Source organism: Macrobrachium rosenbergii, chromosome 22 (genome assembly GCF_040412425.1).
Source record: "Macrobrachium rosenbergii isolate ZJJX-2024 chromosome 22, ASM4041242v1, whole genome shotgun sequence".
NCBI lineage: Eukaryota > Metazoa > Arthropoda > Malacostraca > Decapoda > Palaemonidae > Macrobrachium > Macrobrachium rosenbergii.
The window spans coordinates 2,665,111-2,685,719 of record NC_089762.1 but is presented as its reverse complement, the minus strand read 5'-3'; the positions used below and the strand labels follow the sequence as shown (position 1 = coordinate 2,685,719).

The 20,609-nt window shown below is 40.0% G+C and overlaps 1 protein-coding gene across 1 annotated transcript in view; it reads right to left on the bottom strand.

Moving 5' to 3' along the window:
• Positions 1-20,609, bottom strand: part of Rheb (Ras homolog enriched in brain) — a 34,917-nt gene continuing 14,308 nt past the window's right edge. Inside the window, exons 3-5 of the mRNA XM_067124121.1 lie at positions 15,941-16,128; positions 9,877-10,006; positions 1-4,728 (exon numbers count right to left, since the gene is read on the bottom strand). Of these exons, the coding sequence (XP_066980222.1) occupies positions 4,639-4,728; positions 9,877-10,006; positions 15,941-16,128 (408 nt within the window). The 3' untranslated portion in view covers positions 1-4,638. The remainder of the gene's footprint in view (positions 4,729-9,876; positions 10,007-15,940; positions 16,129-20,609) is intronic.

Genomic DNA, 20,609 nt, shown 5'->3' with positions numbered 1-20,609 from the left:
TCATTTTCTAAAAATATTATTACATTCTTTAAACTATGAAAACTTACTGTAACTTCCATGATGATTCCCAAAAATTTTGACAATCCTATAGATATTGGACTCTTAAAACATAAGAACTGATGAAAAAGCAAATGCGCTTCTCTGTGAAAACCTTACATGGCAAAGTGGAAATGGCTGCAATTTACAAGAAAATAATGGTTGCAATTTTTCTTTGTTACAATCTGTGGAAAAATCAAGGAATGATAACCATCTTTCCGAGACACCTTAAATTTCTAAAAGTGCAGATTACACCACAAACTCCTCCAATTATTGCCATTTTCCATGTCAAAATGACTTATTTCCAACTCAAGTCATGAGAATGCACCAGTTAAGCTATGTAAAACGAAATGGCCCCTCAGAGTGCTAACATATGCAATCGGTTGATGAAGCTTCCCTGAATAGATCAAAACACAGGTTAAATGTTCTAATAAACCTAAAAGAAGTTAAATGGAAATTTTTCCTCCTGGCTCAGTAAGCCTGCTGCTGCTTAACTTTCAATGCACACCAGATTCACCCTCTTGTCTAATTAAAAACATATCAAAACTCATTTTACCTGAAAGAAAAAAAGATATTTGGTTGATCAAAGAAATTGGCACTGACTTGGTAACACAGGCCATGAAAAAATGCCCATTATAAAACCGTAACTAATGCATTGCTGTTATTAGATATGAAAAGTTAAACACTAAGTGTTTCCACAAGCACCAAAGCTTCTGCCTTTAGAAATGTCTGACTGGGCAAACGCCACCGTTTAAACCGGTCAAATGTTGCATTCGATTATAAACTGATATCACTCATGAAACAAGAGTGATTCATTTTATAAAGGGCATCAGTGACATTCACAAGAGAATTAATTATTGTTATGCAGTGAGATAATATAGTATAAGGTGAAACAGTCCTTGATGCCATTCGTTCAATAATCTACCTACAGATTTAAAAATTACCTAAGGTATCTGCACCCTGCCATATTAATTATAATATTGATATCAAAAGTACCCTCTAAAATGAGGTAAGCTAAGTTTGTCAGACTGGCATCAATTCATAGTGTGTGACAACCACAGGGGGGAAACACTTTACCCCACCTAAAGGATGTAAATACGAAAACTTATCAAACAAAATAGTTACCTAAAAGCTTTCTTGTGGTAGCTGCGGGATAAAAGTATGCTGTGAAGAAAATATTTTCAAATTGCAAGATGTTTATGAAAAATGATTAGAGTACATAAAAATCCTGAATTTTCTACGTCCCTGGTTTTCAAGACAGTGTACAAAATATATAAAAATAGGCAATTTCCTTGTCAAAAACTCACTTCCAACAACATTTTGAATATCAAGAAGTCAACTCAAAAATAACCATAGACACCATTTCTTTCTGAAACTGTCATCATACTGTTACAAAGGAAATGATGAGAAAATCTTTAAACTTCAGTCTGCTCATGCTTAAGATAATTTAGCAATAATTATGACATTAATTTTGTCATAACTACTCCACCATGGCTGAACCCCACGATGGAAACTAATCAAAGATCAAAACATGGTTTCACTAAAGGTCAACAGAATAGTCTCACACACATCATTCTGCTTTGTGAAAACTTTACTCGCATTCTAAACTAGACTGACGATATAAAAACAGAGCATCATTCAAGATTCCTCAACCATCTGTCAAATGATCGTTAAAATAAGCAAGAAAAGAAAACAAACAGTGATTGAAAATACCCATGGGATAAAGAGAGATGGCACAGTTTTCTTCTGCAGAATATGTCATAAATTGTTCAACTTTTCCCCATTTTACAATGTTTAGAATAAAGGAAAATCTCTTTTTTCCATATCAAGAGCAACATACGTTGCTAGGAGTTTCTCACTCAGGATATTTGACATACTCCAAAAGTAGTAACTTTAAACTTGAATATTCCCACGTTAGGTTCCTTAGCCACACAGAGTAACCCTACTTCGCAACAGCTCTTTACAGAGAGCTTAAGGTAAGCAACGCAATTAGAAACCTGCAGAGGCTACAGCTTCCAGTGCCTTACACAACACACTGTATAAGTTATTAAAAGTTTCTGCTATGTCATTCTCTTTCGTTTCCTTGTCCAACTTCATCATTTCTCACTTTTTATTGAAGAACAAACCCTATATGAGAACCCTTAAGTTCTCACTGACTCATTGGTATTGCTAAAGAACTTTTTAATAATTATAATGATAAAGGTGCAATCAGAAGGCTAGTTAGCTTGCTAGCCAAAGCTTTATTTACTTTTAATGCCAGTTTATTTAAACAAATGGGTACCGATGAGTCCGCTACTTTGAAATGAATAAAAAATCAAATTTTTCTCATAAAATAGGCCAAGCATCAATATTATGTCAAGGATACTACAAATATGCAACTAACAAAATAGCTAGTTAATGCATAGTGTAAAACTATTTACAAAAACACTTCAAAAAAGAAAACCATATGCCACACTCAAAAAGTTTATATTTGTTAAAAACATTCTATGATGAGAGAGCAAGTAGTTTAGTCTTAAATTAAGCCAGCCTTGTGCTGGCATGGACTCTTGCTCTAGGGCAACATGAAACAGAGAGAGAGAGAGAGAGAGAGAGAGAGAGAGAGAGAGAGAGAGAGAGAGAGAGAGAGAGAGAGAGAGAGAGAGAGAGAGAGAGAGAGAGTGCGTGTGTGTGTTTAGCTATATAATCTAGGAGAAGGTGAAACTAAGCTCAAATTCTAATTATGGCAATCCTTATAAAAGGAGTCGGGATAATAAACAAAGGGCACTATGCACTGAATCTTACTCAGTTACTTTTCATAGTCGCAATTCAGTCATGGGACATAAACTTGGGTTTTTAAGATGGGTAACAAGCATTGATAAAACTCTCATGAATACATATATACAAAAAAAAAAAAACAGAGCCAACAAAATAGTTCCTTTACAAAATATTCAATATGGCATAAGGGGAATTTTCAATATTATAAGAACTTTTCACTGATGTGTATGACATAACATTTAAAATTCTAGAGAAAGCCCGATCAATAGCAACCTATCTGCAGAATAACAGAAATAACTTCAGGTTTGTTTCTCATAATCACTGTTACAATGGCTAATGACATGATATCGATACTTCTGTAATTTAAAGTCCTCTATTCAAACCCACTACTGAGAACTAAAGCTGGAGGAGTTACTCATTCACCTTTCCAATATTATGTTCCTCTGCCAAGTCTTATCACTCGTGTCACCCAGCACTGATAGATTTCAAATGAGTTACCATAAAAGACTGTGTTAGTAACTGACGATATCGCAGTTTAAAGTGTAATGCTGACGCCATACCAAACACCTCACGAACACCTCACACTTACACAGATGATCCTAAAATTTTCAAGGGAACAAAAACCAGAAGTAGATTAAATGCATGTACCTACCTCATACTGTAGGGAGCCAAAACACATCACATACTGAATTTTCCAGTCACAATAAGAGAGAATTCCCCTCTACACATATTTTTTTTATCTAATGTGAAATTCAAATAAGCAAATATTCAAGTTTAAGTGCACGAAATTCTCCTTTCCCCAAACAGCATTTCACTCATAACAACACTAGTAGATGGGGGTCTTAGTTCATCAGTATAATTCCAAAATTTTATTAGTATAAAAATATTAGCAATTAACACAACTATATCCAACTACGACGTCATTTCCCTGTTGCAACAAAACACAAATCGACTTTGCAAACCTAAAGAGAAAAAAAAATATAAAAAATATAAACATCTTTTTACACTAGATGCCAAAAGCCTTGGATGAGGGGCTACATAATTAAACAGCTTTAATGTCTGAAGGAGTCCATCAAGTCTGTTCTGTATGATGACAATATTTTGTATCACACAGCACAAGGCTACATTGTAGCAAAAATTCAATTCATACCACATAAACCCAAGAGTACAAAATATATTATGAATATTTTGGCCTTCAACTAACACAAGTTTTGAGAGTGGTGGATACCTCTTGATGGCAAAAACTTAACCCTTTTTAATCATCTCATGACCACAAAACACGTATGCAAAAAAGATTTGCCTTATGAATTACTCCTTACTGTAGCTGTTGAAAGGCAGTGAATACATGGGGGTTTTCATGAACCCTGCTCTACCTGAGCCACTGTTTTCGAACAACACTCAATACAAACGACCAAAAGTATGACAAATAAGTGAACACTAAATTAACTAAATAATTATTAGTTACTCTTAGTTCTAGGACAAAAATTTACCTAAATAATTCACGGCAACTCCCAATACAACAAAGGTATCAGCAGTGCACTCCCAAACATGATTAGTACCAATAAACTTACGCCAAAACTGATGTGCTAACAAAAATTCCTGCTGCTTACTTCTACCAGTATCAATTACAAATAAGAAAAAACTGTAATATGGTATGGCTCATTTAAACATAATGCAATTCATACAAAAATCAATCAGCCTTTAAAAAAAACCAGGCATGGCTGCTTACCTAAACAATCAAACAAACAAATTAGTTTATACACATCAGAGACATCCAGAGATATAGTAACTGATCTAGGGGTTCAAGTCTAAAAAGGGGTTGAGAATCCATCCTATTGCAGATGATTTTCACGAAATGCTGCACTTCCCTTCAGGACTTATATTCCCATCTGCTTTTTCAATCTCTAAGATTACGCGAGTGAAGATGTCATTCACAGCCTGAAAAAGAAATAACAACAATGATAAAAATTCTTATTCATTATTATTTCTAAGGTTGAAGCATACTAAATCCCTTTCAGGTCTATAAAATGTCATTCTCCTTAAGAAAAATTCATTTATTCATACAACCAACAAATTCCCCAAGCTACTTCAATGACTGTTGTGATGAAAATTGTGTAGACAGCAGGAGCATAAATGTGTCCCAAAATCCTTGGATACTTAGCAGTCAGCCAGTACTTTATACATAGTCTGAGTACTCAGCTGTGAAGAGAGCGAGTTGGGAGGAAAGGGCTTTATTATGATTTAGTGGGTTTGAATACAAACTCTTATAAAATTCTTCTTTATACAAGCCCATTAATTACAGTACTAAATTTGCCCAACATCTGAGGAAAAAATTCACTGACGGATGATTCAGACGTGTAATGCACTTGTGTGGGCAGTCCCATAAGTTAGAGCTGTCAATCCAGTTTGTACTTCATTTCACTGCACCTTTGACAGAGAGGACATGAGGAAGAAGAGGAATATTATAAATAAGTAAGGGCCTGGGTGACAAAAAATCTTCGTTTTCAAAAATTTTTATAAGCAATACCTTTAATACTGCCTGAATCTCAATACAGATAGGGAAGAGTTAAGTTGTCAGAGCCCAAGACTGAAACACAAAGAGAACCCTGGTAACAGTAAAGGAGTAAGTCTCGAAATTAGGACTTTGTGAAAAGTGAACCACCTTCTCCAAAAGGATGTGATTGGGATTACAGGTAACTATCCAACTACTGTAGCCATACTTTCCCATATGTGTAGAGCAGGGGCTGAAGATCCTGAAGCCCACCTGACTAGGATACCACAGTGAGAGGCAGAATGAAAGGGTGAGGCTAACATTAATTACACCCACACCCAAAAGTAGAAAACTTGTCCTGCTGATAACAAGGGGCCCAACAAACAATAATTTAACCACTTCACAGTTACCTCCCCAAGACAATAACGTGCACACATCATTTTACACTTCCATGAACCCACTATCAAAGGCTACGCATACATACTTAAAAATCACAGATGTGGGTAAAGTTCTAATCTCATGCACACTAAAACTAAAGAGAACTGCTTCACCAGCCATCCATCACATAATCATTGCAAAAGGCCAATGATTATGTGATCCAATTTGAAACCAAATTTCAAGTTACATGGGGAAAAAGGAAGGAAAATGCCGTGATAGCCATCCTCTTCCTGCTGTCAAGAGCAGGGGATAACTGTCATGCCATTAGGCAAAGTAATTTGCACCTTTCGAGACTGTCACAAAGACCAATACACTTCCCTTTCTCATGGACTGATCCCTTTTCCTTTCTACTCTCTAAGATAATCTGAGTCTCTCCCCCTTATGGCTTATGGTGAACTGGGCCAGTTTAGCATGACCAGCAAAGTTGAAAAGAGAAATGATACATTTTTGGTTAAGGGTTTGCAAAGGCAAACAAAGTAGGTTATTACACACAATGTACTGCAATAAAAACAAACACAATTCAAAGTGGACAGCGAAAGTAAAATCAGCTCTTGGCAAATGTGGTCTTTCAAACATTTGGAGTAAACCAAGTGCTTTTAATGTTAGTTGGATTAAAAAATATGTTGATCTCAGACTAAGTGGTACAGAAAAACAGAAATTAAGTGTGTGAAATAAATAGGTTTAAGTAAATACCTTGTTGAACTAGATTACTGTGATTGAAAGAATCTCAGCAGATTTAGCTGTGGTAGTCATAAGCTTCCTGCTACACAGAACAGATTCTAAAGACTCTCAGGAACCAGTAATTTGCAAAGTGTAACAGTCAGGATCAGGCTGATGAATACCACTATAACCTGGTATGTAAGCTGAGAGAAATGTATATTAAAAGATATTATTTTACAAGGCCAAACAGTACGAAGTTAATCTGATGTTCAATGTAGAGATGCATAAAGAAATGTGCAATCTTGGCAAATTTGTAAAAATCACAATGGACCAATTTTGAAGTCATTGTGTTGGTGATATATCTAGTACATTTGGGCCATTAAATAAGAATTATAATCTGCTTTTATAACTAGTTTGTTAAATTTTATGTAGGCACTTTGACTTTTTTCTTTTTAAATAGTGTACAGTATGGCATTTGAATCTATGTGCATTGTCTTTGTACGTCCTCTTGACATATTTCATATACATTCTGTAATTTCTGTACTTCTTGAATGTACTCTCATAAGTTTATAATAAAACCTTTGAATCTTTGAATCTGTTGTTGGTATATTAGCAGAGCTACAGACAATGCTGAAGAAAGATGAGCTAGATGCCATAGACGATACTTTTCAAACTTCGTAAAAAAGACAAATGAAGCCTGGAGACCACTCATCAACCTATTGCACCTAAAAAAGTTTGCTTAACAAACTACATTCAGGGTGGAAACCCAAGTTTTCAATGTTGGCTTCTATCAGAGAGGGTGACTTCATGCTCTCTGACACAGCTGAAGGATGTGTATTTCCAGAATACTCATCCATCAAGACTTTTGAAAGTACTTTCACTTTTTCTGTGACAGACAGTCTGTTAGTTCAAAGCCCTGTACTTCAGACTGTCAGCTCCCCCATGGGTATTCACGTGCACACGTGTCTGTTAGGGCCCATTCATGTGAAATCCGTTTGTTGCAGTCTCACAAAGACTTGGTTAATCCTGGCATCCTGCAAGGCATAACTGCTCCCGGATCAAGATCAGATTCTCTCAAGATTTGGGATTATGGCAGACAGGGAGAAGTCAAATCTCATGCCTAAACAGCAAACTGTGTACCATGCTAATCACAGTAGCACTGAAAGTCCTTCACATGAAGTGCACCTGTCGGGGCAGGTATCCGCATCCTTTGAGGCATGGTATTTCCACTGCTGTGTCAAGGCGTGGGATAAGTAGCCTCATAGTGACTGAAAGCAAGGAGCTTCATCAGTCCAGACGTCAGAGAATCCACCTCTTCCAGGGCAGCCAAAAAGACAGTGAGGCCTCCAGGCCAAAACCCCAAGGGGCACTCATCAAAAGATACCAGGAGCTCTGGAGAACACATTCATTTCCCCAAGACCATTCCACTCATGAATGAGCCTGATGACCTCACAAAAATGCCTCTCCAACTCATCCAGCACTAGTTCCAAGAGAAAGTTACCCTTAGGTCTAGCAGAATCCAAAACAGACTGACAAGCCCCTCTATCAAAGTAGGGGACAAAGACATGGTAGCTAAACCCTGCACCTGCTTAGAGGATCATAAACAGTGCCTAACGCAAGGCCCAGACAATGAGTCACGGGCAGAAGGCGTTAAAGCTGAACAAGCATGATCACCTACAATACCTTACAGCCTTGAGCCAGAAACCAAGCCATCCAGGCTGGCCTACTGCTACTTAATCGATAAAAGCCAGAACTTGCACTGCCTGTTCATCTAAGCAGTATTGATGGTATAAAGACAGGTTCGACAAAGATCCGACAAGACGTGGTCCATTTTGGTCCCAGACACAGTCCTGCCACACTCACAACAATCCACAACCAACCACCAGTATGTCCCAGGGCATACTAAGTGAGCTCCAAGGACTAACATTGGCAGTAATCTGGGAAACTGTCATGGTTGGCTCATGTCTGCAGACTCATGCAACAGTGGTTGGTCATGAGCATCCCCCAGAACCACCTTCACTGTTCATGATCATCTGCCACAAGACAACTTCTTAGCCTTCTTGTGGAAGGTTACCTTCCTGGTCTTCTTCCTGCATTTTCACCCATACCTCTTCACCATCCTACAACCATGGGTCTCTTCAGCACTTCCCATGATGCCAAGGATAAAACCAAGGCAGGTATCCCCAAAGGGAAGAAAGCAAGAGCTGCTGGAGCAGCAGGAACAGCAGTGGTTTTAGATAGACAACTGCCACAAGTGGGGTCCAGAAGACCAACACTGACTCCAGGCCAAATATCTTTAGTGCCACATCAGGATTCATACAGGCAAGCCCCTTGCTTGCGAGGTGTGCCGTAGGAGCAATACAATGAATACAAGGATGCAGCGGAGTTGTCAACGCAAAAGCAAGAGAACCTGGGAAAAAGGCACTGGTGTTGAGGGTTATGGGAACTGACATACACCAGCTGAAGTTACGGACAAGTGAGAGCTCAAATGGATCATCATCCAGTCCAAATATACCTTCCTGAGACTAAGAAAATGGAAAACAAGCAGCCACCACCCAAACTGCGGATGCAGGGACCAAAGCCAGCATAAGTTTGGGAAAGGGCAGGCGAGAACACTGGGGTGGTGTATTACTCTCTGAAGATACTGACAGCACCATCCTCAACCTACTTTGTTTCAACCAAAGTACTTACACTGGGCTGGCAACCATGAGACACACTATGCTATGAAACAAAACACAGTAAGACTGTGACATCACATAAAGAGGACATGAACCTAGCACACCATTCATGCCTTGACATCTACGCAGATCATTCAATGGATAAGTGGTGTTAAAGTTAAGTATACCTTAGTTTAACCAGACCAATGAGCTGATTAACAGCCCTCCTGGGGCTGGCCCAAAGGATTAGACTTATTTTACATGGCTACGAACCAACTGGTTACCTAGCAACAGGACCTAAAGCTTATTGTGGAATCCAAACCACATTATACCGAGAAATAAATTTCTATCACCAGAAATAAATTCCTCTAATTCTTCATCGGTCGGCCGGAGGATAAGTGGTGTCAACAGGCACTATCATTCTTACAAGGGTCAAAACCAAAATAAAAACAAGAAACTTCAACAACAGCCATGATTACTGAAACAAGAAATCTAATTAGCAAGGCTACCAGGAAAGAGTAAGTGGTTTCCCTACCCACTCATTCACCTGCCACTTATTCATTACCTTGCTGAGAGAGAGAGAGAGAGAGAGAGAGAGAGAGAGAGAGAGAGAGAGAGAGAGAGAGAGAGAGAGACTTTAAATAATTTCATTATTAAAAATTCAAGACCATGTTTGAATCTAGATGACAGGAACTTTTTAAATAAAGAAATCATCCAAAACTTTATGTAAATGTAAAAAGAAACATTCCTTAATTACGATGAGTAAAAAATGGGGCACAACAACAAAATTTGAAAAGAAAGATTTCTATGAAAACACATTACAAACAACAAAGTAATTACCTCATGTTGCTTGGCACTAGTCTCCAGGAATACTGCCTTCCAGTTCTCTGCCACTTTACGGCCCTCATCAGTACTAACCACTCGTTCCATGTGAAGATCATTCTTGTTACCCACTAATACTATTGGCACTCTGAAAATCAAAAGTCTATCTGAAAACTTGAGACAACGAAATCCAAAAAGTTCTGAGACATAATACAATTCACTGTTCTTGTACTAAAACTATTCTCTTTCCGCTTATCTGAAACTATTCTCTTTCTGTTCATCTTTATTTCAATATTTCACTCCATAAAACCAGTACTTGAGTCTATATCTTAAGTCCACCAGAACATCTTGGATTGTATTAGTATTACTGAATAATCAACAAAACTGCAAAGTCAAAATTCTTAGCTCACAAGAAATAGCCTCCTAAGTTTGATGTTATAAACTTACTGAATGTTGGTCATGTTTTCTACTAAATGTATTTTGTCATTTATCTACAGAAATTTGGACAATATTCAGAACATAATTGCTAAAGGTATGCCATGAAGCTGGGAACCACACAAATGAACATCCTCACAACTGGTCATTCATATGACAATAAATTTGCCATAGCACTTTTAAACTAACCAGGTGACCGCTAAAATGACGGATGTTGGGACCTTCACACTTGAGGCAGGAGTGGGGCTAGCAACCCCACCCCAAGATTGCCAAAGACCAGAAGTCGCACCTTTTTCCTGTCTACACTCCTTTTCCTCAAGGAAAAGCAGTGCAGACAGAAACTTCTTATGGCATAAACTAAACTTTAACAAATGAAAAACAATAATTAAGAAAAATTAAACCAAAAAATAGGATGATTATAGAAATAAAAAACCGAATTCTGTGTTGATGAAAAATGAGGAAAAAATGGTGATTACCGTTATCTTATGATTCCCACCAAATACGCAAAGATAACACAGTACTGAACTGTTATATTTATATGTTGGTTATTTTCACATACACTAAAACCTCAACAGAACGAGCGCCGATGCAGCGTAATTTACTACACAGCCTGGCTACGGTAGTCTAATCCATCTGTGTTTTTGCTGCACTAATCTTTGGGCCTGTTTCCACTGTAAGTCTTATATACTTAATTCATTTTTAGAGACATGTGTCAGGGCAAATTGTTACAGTCCATTAAAGATTCATAAAATTTTTTTGTTTTCTTTAAAAATAAATTTTCAACTACAGTGCGGTAGTTCTTAGCTAACAATGAACATACAGGTACTGTGAAATATAAACAAACAACTCTCTCTGGACTCCTGACAGACAAATGACTTGAACTTAATATTGTCCATTCCATTTGCTATATTCAAACTACTGTATATACTGTACTAAATATTAATTTACTGTGTGAAAAAATTTATTGAATACAGTATTAGAATACTGTATAACATTTTACCATTAAAAAATTTAAAATTGGTAAAAGTACAGTAATATGTATTTTTCAGTTATTAAACAACACAAGATAAAAAAGTTTTGAGTGACATTCTCTCAACTTTTTGGACAGCTTTACTACTGCCAGACATCCATCTTCTATACGCACATTTGGATAGTAGATTTTTTACTATTTTCTCAAAGGAATGTTGTGAAACAGAATAAATATTAAATGAATAAGTGTTAATACATATGTACATTACCTTCAAAAAGTTATAACTGTTAAGTGGAAGGTAAGCTGAAATATTCTGCACTTCACTGATCTAACCGTGAGTATTAAGTTTCACACAATTTTCATAACTCTTTTTTCCACCTCGATGGAAAGGTGCGCCATTCCAGTGTCTGAGACTTCGATCAAAATAATGCCTGCTCATGGGCGTCCTTCCTCCAACTCAAAGGGCTTCTCATTCCCCTGCTGTCTCAGGGATTGCTACAAGAGGGGGGGGGGGTTGTCATCCTCTTGTGGCTGCTTGATCACCTCGACAATCAACTGCATTTGGAATGATGACGCCACCTCTCCATTCTGCTACCCCTCCTCTGAAACTTCTTGGGATTCCATTTCCTGGAGAACAAATGCCTCCCATGCCAGTGATCCGATCTGCTGCTTGCCATGAAGAGTCCCTGGGCAATGGAGAGGTATTTCACAGGGGCGGAAGAAGGGAGGCAGAGGGGGATCTCGAGCATGTCTTTGGCCTCATACTCTCCGCCTCCTTGCACTCACATGACAAGGGTGGAGGTGGGGGGGAGGGGGGGAATGCTTACCTGAACCCCCACACTGGCTGGAAGGGGAAGAAGAGTGGTTGTAAACTGAGAAGGGTCACAGGACAAGGCAACTGCTTATCCTAACCTTAATGCAAAATGGCGAGCACCGGCTTCATGATTTTGCCGACATGACTTCTATGGAGATTCATGGAGAAGGAATTGCTGCCACTAATGCTACTGAAGGCAGACGAGGCAAGGGAGGGATGAAAGAAAAATGGGGGGAAGGGCTTAGAACAGCTTCCCCAGAATAAGATGTTTCCCTTCTGCTTTCTACGTTATTTCTCGTCAAGATTCCACTGTGGCGTCAGCCATTCCACTTTGGGGGCTGGGTGAGCTACACAACTTGTTGAGCAGCTACCAAATGACCCAGGGAAAAACGTGTCCCAGGCCCTGTGGGCAACGTCCTGAAGGCAGAAAGACGTGAGAGTGGACAGCTTAGACCACTTTCTCTCTTAATACCTGTAGAACTGACAGGTTCTTCTGGAATGCGAGGGACAGACTAATGTCCCTATCCTCATGAGGTACTTGGAACGAACTCCTGGCCACATGTTGGGTGCAGAGTCCGCTCGTTGACAGCCTTGCAAAGCTAGAAAGAAATCGTGTTCTTGAACACTCCTTTCTTAGCCAAGCCAGTACTAACGAAGAGTCATCAACATTATGCAAGAAAAATTGTACTGATTACAAAAATGCCTCTTTTCCAACACTGCCTCAATCTTGTTCTTCAGTAAGGGCAAGCAGAAGTCCAACACTGACTGAAATTACAGTACTCTCAACTGCAACCTAAGTGAAAGAGAAACTGCAAACAGTGTCACATCTCAACAGACAGTTGAGTCACAGGGTACTGGAAACATGAAAGGAAGAACAATGCCCTTTCTCCCAGCACCACCAAGTTTGTTTTGCCCTCCTCAAGAGGCCACCTTAGAGAAGTAGAAATCTGCCAACAAGTTCAACCAAAGTTTGACCATTGTTGATACCTAGAGGGAAGCCAAAACAATTGACTCCATGGCTCCTGCTTCAGCAGAGGAGACATAGATCCCTTCCACAAAGACACTCCAAGACAGGGCTACCTGTTGGCCCACAAACTGATGACTCCAACTGCCAAGAGGGGTGGCGGCAAGTCTATGCATTTTCCTGTGTGTAGTACTTCCTCAGACACAAAAACAAAGGCATGGAGAGAAGCTTTAAGAAAGGCTGGTGGCAGTGACTTCAAACGCTTGAGACTGGGGTCCCTCCATAGTACCCAAAAGGCAACTGCAGTCCAAGGCAGCCTAGTCAAGATGTTGCTTCTACAGCACAATTTAAAGTCCACTTGATGATTGATAGCCAGTTCAAAGGGACTGACCAGGAAACTTCCTTAAGCCCAATGGGCTCGTTTTTGCTCATCCAGACAAGCTAGGACCAATGCAAAGAATAGGTTGACTGTCATTTGTGCCTGAGGTCAACCCAAACCAATCGACAAAACTAGGATGGTCCTAAACCATGGGGAGAGATGATTCCTTAAGAGAAGCATAAGTGTAGATATTTAACTTCCAGGTTTGACTTCCTCCTATGAAGTCACAAGCACATTCATGGCACGTCATCAGCCAACCTCCTGGAACATCAGTCCGATGCGTTTGCCCAATCCCATCTTCCAGGAAGTTTGGTTCCTATGGAAAGCCTCAAGAGCCTTGCCACAAGAACTTCCGAGTCCATTTTATGCCCTTCCTATGGTCCAAGGATTGCAAAGAGAAGGAGGATGAGTTGGAGGAGGAAAAGATAGAATTCAATGATGAAGGGGAAGAGAACAGGGAAGTATGAACTCCTACTATATTTCTCAAGCAGGAACAGTAGTGGCTGCAGAAGCAGAAGGGTCTGTAGGAGCAGAAACCCTGGTGACAGCAACTGCAAAAGAACTGGCCAAAGTCACATACATGAGAAAAGCAGCATACAAAGGCCCCCAGGTCAACTCTAGGGATGGCTAGTCTTCAGCAACTTTTGGAATTCCACCAGGAAACTCTTAGTCTGGTCTAGTACTGCACTGGCAAAAATAATTGTTTCGGGGGGGTCAGTCCAGGAATGTATAAGGGACACACAAACTGACAGCAAAGTACGAAGTTGTTGCCCACTGTCAACAACGAACCTACTCCAGACCAAACAGCAAGGGAAGAATGAAAAGGAATAGCCCTAGAAAGAGAATGCTAGATCTAGGGTAAATGGAGGTGAACTACCCCACCAACATTGGCAATCTCCTTGGTCCTCGTCCTCTGGGAGAATTTCTGCCAATAGGAAGGTGACTACTCAAGCAACTTCCTTGCACACAGCCTCACCCAGAACATCTGAGCTGTTTATGCACCCTCAACCACAAAAAGGACAGGCAAAACAAAAGACCAAACATCACCACAGAAATGCATATCAAAGCTTCAGGCAACCAGAGCTCAAGTTCCATGACCGATGAGCAGCAGCAGAGATATGTTGTCTTTCAGGCAGAGAAAAAGTGATGGTACACCAGGTGAGTGAGAAGGTAACCTCCTACTCCCTCACCCATGCATCTTTTAACTACGTTTTTAACAAGTTTCAACTACCAAACCAGCTTTGCACTACGAATACTCTAACATGAAAGGTCAAGGTTTGCATCCTATTTAGAAAAAAGGCAAAAAATAGAGTACTTGCAAAATTTTACCTTAATAACTACCACCCAGCAAAAAAGCAAAGCTCCTATAAACAGCGACAAAAAATATCCACCTGGTTATGAAGTAATTAAATCTTTCAATGCTCTTGGAAAATACAGTTGAAAGGATAAAATCAAATTAGTTTCATGAACTGAATGACTCAAATGAATTAAGTGCTTAAGGTTGTAAAGCTCCGAAGAATTTTGCGAGTTGTGTACAAGAGTACAGACATGAAAAATAGGACAGTTACAGTTAACAGCGGAGTGCCAAGGATCCACAGGCCAATGTGCAGGGCGGCTGCTGTTCATCTTCTGTCTGTTAAACAAAAGTTAGTTTCAATGCATTAACCCTTAGTGGACGGATTGAGCTTCAGTGTGAAGCTCAATCCGTTTGGGGAGGTGGACGGATTGCTCTTCAGTGTGAAGCAGAATTACGCACCACTGTTATGGTAATAATGATTCGAAACAAAGGTGCCAATACTTCTATATGCTATAAATTCACTAATAACAACTTTTATACAGACGTGAGAGTTCGGCCCGTATCAGTAACGCTTGTGACTTCAAGGGCGAAGGTACTGCATCTCTCTCTCTCTCTCACATGAGTCTTTGTGTAAATTTGCTTGTAAATATACGAAGGGGTTGCTGTTGTTTTTTGGTTTTGTCTTTTACGATAGTATGTCGGTTGTAAATGTAATTTTACAAAGAAAATTGCAAAGAAATATTAGAAAAAGCATGTAAAAGTAAAAAAAACAGTTACTGAATCTTCCATCTCGTAAACTTACGTGAATATTTTACAACAAATATGCAAAAAATTTGTTAATGCTTTTATTTCTTATCTGTTCTGATACAAAATCCAAAAAACTTATTTATTAGAAAAAAAACATATATAAGTTGGTAAAATTTACGATTGTCTTGTAAATGAGGCCCCACAAGGGGTTGTAAATAGTCATTTTCAACTTCTCGTGGAAGGTAGGGAAAATTTTTTAGAATTTTTTTATTTACAGTGTGAATGTACGTATCATTCTCTTTCCATAGATGGTTTTTTTTTTTTTTTATTTTGCCGACCTCAAAGCTTCCCCGGTCTGGGGTGCTGCACATTGATAAATTATGCCGTCCCTTAAGGGTTAAAAGATGAAGAACATGCAATAATATTAAGTCATGGGCTTGTTACAAGGTCGAACAAAACCAGATGAAAAGACTCACGTGACTTTCCCCATCATATCCAGAATCTTGTCGTAGATAACTTGCACCACTTCAAAAGACTTTTCAGAAGTAATAGAGTACACTAGGATATAGCCATGTATGTCCATAGAATAGTGAGCAGGAAATATGCTATACTCATCCTGGCCAGCAGTGTCAACTAATTCCAACCCGTATTCCTGCCCTCTGACCTAGAAAATACAAAATTAAATAATATTCACATTAAACTAGGCTGTAGGAAAATTTAAATGAAATGAACAACATGGATTCAAAGGCTTTCTTGAAACATGTATACTTTTAAGCATATATACAACATTATTAACTAAAAATGTCAACAAAACTAGTTTTGATAGCCCATCTTCCCTTAAATAGCAAGAACCTTAATAAAATTAATTTCGTGATGAAGATGCAATGTTTAAACAAATTTTTGTTTCATTAGTATCATCTTATTTATACACTCTGGTTACCACATTAGTCTAAAAATAAAAATATTATATCTCCTCCTCTCCCCAGGTAAAGGCCCTCTCATAAGTCAACACCAATGATGACATCCTTTTCTTCTTTTAATTGACATTCTTCATGACCATCAGTCTTATATTAACATTGTTGCTTTCTTTTCTACGCAATCCATATATAGACAGGCTACCCTAAAAATCCAAAGCTGGTAAATTTCATCACAAAAATGATAAACAGGCCTTCAACACCTACTATAACACTCAGATTCCCCAGTCTAAACAGTGTACTTTAATATTTGAGAAATCTACAGGAATTCATCTGAAAGAACCATGAAAATGTCCTCTTCTTTTGTGCAAGAATGCATCAAAATACATAAATGAATATCAATATGAGGGTTAGGTCTTTTATCCATAAGCTTCATAAAGAAAGTTTCTTTCCAAAGATACGTAGGGGCAAATTTTTTTACTACATATCCTTGCAAATCTTTTGTTTTTCTTTAACAATTAATTTTCAAATGCAGTGCTATACATCTGACAAAGAAGAATGCTATACACAGATAAATCAGTACAATTTATTTCTTACTACCTGTACAGGCAGTCCCCATTTATCGAGGGGGATTCAGTTTCTGACAGTGCAACGATACCCGAAAATCGCTGATAACCAGAAATCGACGAATATTATTGGTGCTGTTAAGCGGATGTCGGCGCCAATAAGTGGGGATTGGCGCCTCTGTTAGGTGGATATCGGCGCCGAAAATCCAGTTATTGTCGTCGCTAGACAAGCACTGTAAAACCAGATCGCCGATAACCAAGGCTGCCTGTAATACATACACACCAACACAGGGAAAAAAGCAAATTGAGGCGAGCCATTACAAAAGAAAGGCAGTACATCTACCGGTAACTCCTCTATTTGCTGCCAGAGGGTTTCGCATAACTACGGTGGAGGGCTTATGTGCTTTATTTAATTCATTGATGAAGCCTTGAAACAACTAGAAGAAATGGACCTAAATGCAGAGCATATGGATGATTTTTGCAGAATAACTGGCAGTGAGGTTTTGCGCAACAAAATCATTTTTGACGTGAAAGTGTACATTCCACTTTTGCATGTTCTTGGCCCATTGTACGACATATGCTCATTCACTAACTACAAGTGGTCATCTGTCCGTGCACATTTAAATCCTCTAGTTTTTTTCATAAGGCCTAGCCTAGCCTACAGCACTCGGTCTAACATCCGTAATATGGCCGCATTGGACACAGGCCAGTTGTTTGATATGTTTAAAAACTAAAAAAAAAAAAGTGCACCTAATAAACCAGCAAATATGATATTTTAATGATAAAATAAGGTTTGTTCATACTTACCTGGCAGATATATATATAGCTGTATTCTCCGAAGGTCCGACAGAATTTCAAATTTCGCGGCACACGCAGTGGCCGGTCAGGTGGTTAGTACCCATTCCCGCCGCTGGGAGGCGGTATCAGGAACCATTCCCATTTTCCATTCAGATTTTCATAGTGCCGTTGTCTCCTGAGGGGAGGTGGGTGGGCACTACGAATATATATATCTGCCAGGTAAGTATGAACAAACCTTATTTTATCATTAAAATATCATTTTGTTCATGAAACTTACCTGTCAGATATATATATAGCTGAATCGCACCATTGGAGGTGGGCAGAGACAGCATAGGATTGAGAAACAAAACAATGTAGATGATTACACATCTTGGTTCCTTACCTTTTAGCATAGCTGACTTCGTGATTACTGTCACCCAAGTCTGCGTCTGCTTTACTGGAGTTTCCAACGAGGTAGAGACCTATATGGTTGGAGAGTTCCAGACGATCTGTCAACGGGGACGTGACCACTATGTGCCCAGATCGTAGCCCTCAAGAAGGAAGCAAAGAGACAAAAATAACCACCTGACCTACCAAACATCGTGACTAGTTAAAAACTAAGGAAAGGGAAGACTGCCCCACAGTCTACCCACAACCATAAAAACACAACCAAAAAATTTTAAAAACTATTCCTAACCATACATTAAAGGATAGGATGGGTACTGCCTCCTTCTCCCAAGATCGCACCAGCCGAAACGTAAGGTCCCAATGAACAGCAAGACTCATACACTGTTCTTACGTCCTTTAGGTAATGAGAGGCTAACACAGAATGACTCCTCCAAAAGGTGGCATTCATAATATCGTTCAGAGCCATGTTCTTTTGAAAGGCTACTGACGTTGCAACAGCCCGAACCTCATGCGCTTTAACTTTCAAAAGTTCAAGTCACTCTCCTGACAACTCTTATGCGCTTCTTGAATGGTGGACCTCAAGAAGAAAGCCAGCGCATTCTTTGACATGGGGACGTCAGGTCTTCTTACCGAGCACCATAACCTGTCTGCAAGACCTCTCGACTCTTTAGTCTTGTTCAAGTAGAATTTAAGAGCCCGAACAGGGCAAAGCAGTCTTTCTGGTTCCTGGCCCAGAATACCCGCCAAACCTTTCAATTCAAAGGACTTGGCCAGGGGTGAGACGGGTTCTCATTCTTGGCAAGAAAAGACGGTTGGAGAGAACACACTGCATCGTCTCCTTTAAAACCAACTGACTTAGATATCGCATGAATCTCACTGATTCTCTTTGCAGTAGCGAGCCACTAAAAATAAAGTCTTCTTTGTTAAGTTCCTCAAAGAAGCAGCATGAAGGGGTTCAAAAGGGCTTTGCATCAGGAACTTAAGAACCACGTCCAAGTTCCAAGATGGAACCAAAAACTGAGGTACCTTTGTCGTCTCGAACGACCTAATGAGGTCATGGAGGTCCGTATTGTTGGCGATATCTAATCCTCTGTGTCGAAAGACCGCCGACAACATACTCTTATACCCCTTAATAGTAGAGACTGCCAGCTTCGAACTTCCCTAAGGAAAAGAAGGAAGTCTGCAATCTGGCTCACAGTGGTCGAGGAAGAGGAAATCCTCTGCAGTACACCACTGTCGAAATACGGCCCACTTCGATTGATAAACTGCGATCGAGGATGTTCTTCTGGCTCTCGCGATCGCTCTTGCCACCTGCTTCGAAAAACCTCTCGCTCTCGCCAGCATTTCGATAGTCTGAACGCAGTCAGACCGAGAGCGGAGAGGTTTTGATGGTATCGTTCGAAGTGGGGCTGTCTGAGTAGATCTGGACGAAGAGGTAACACCCTTGGAAAGTCTACCAGCAGCGACATTACCTCCGAAACCACTCCTTGTAAGGCCAATACGGAGCGATCAGAGTCATCCTCGTATCTTGGCTTGACGCTAACTTCCTGACCACTTCTCCCAGGATCTTGAAGGGAGGGAAAGCGTAAAGGTCCAGACCGACCAGTCCCAAAGAAGGGCGTCTATTGACACTGCTCCTGGATCCAGGACAGGAGAGCAGTAAAGCGGAAGCCTGTTGTTCTTTGACGTTGCAAACAGGTCCACTAAGGGACGACCCCATAAACCCCACAGTTTTGGCACACTTCCTGGTTCAGAGTCCACTCTGTCGGGAGCAGTTGATGACGACGACTTAGCAGGTCCGCTCTCACGTTCTGAACGCCTGCTACAACCTCGTCAAGATCGTAACGTTCCTGGAACTCGCCCACAACAGGATCTCTTTTCGCAAGAAACGAACAGGGAACGAGAATGAGTGCCTCCCTGTTTTTTCAGGTAAGATAGAGCAGTGGTATTGTCCGCGTTCACCTGGACTGTGCGACCGGACACTTGATCTTGGAAGAATCGAAGGGCCAGAAAAATCGCCCCTAATTCTTTCATATTGATATGCCAGGCCACCTGTTCCCTCTCCAGATGCCTGACACTTCTCTCTTGCCCAGTGTTGCTCCCCACCCCGACATTGACGCGTCGGAGAACAACACTAGGTCGGGGTTCGAAGGCTGAGAGACACGCCCTCCGAAAGCCTCGAGGATCCAACCACCACCTGAGATGCTCCTTCACTTCGAGGGAAAGTTTGAGAGACAACTCGAGATTTTCCTTGTCTTCCCAGTTGTCTTGCAGGAAGAACTGAAGAGGCCTGAGATGTAGTCTCCCTAGGAAAACAAACTTTTCCAGTGAGGAAATGGTCCCCAGCAGACTCATCCACTCCCTCACCGAACAGGTTTCTTTCCTAGGAAGGCCAGGACTTTTTCAGCACAGCTGTTGACGTTCGGGGACGGAAAAGCCCGAAAAGCCACTGAGTCCATCTGAATCCCCAGATACACGAT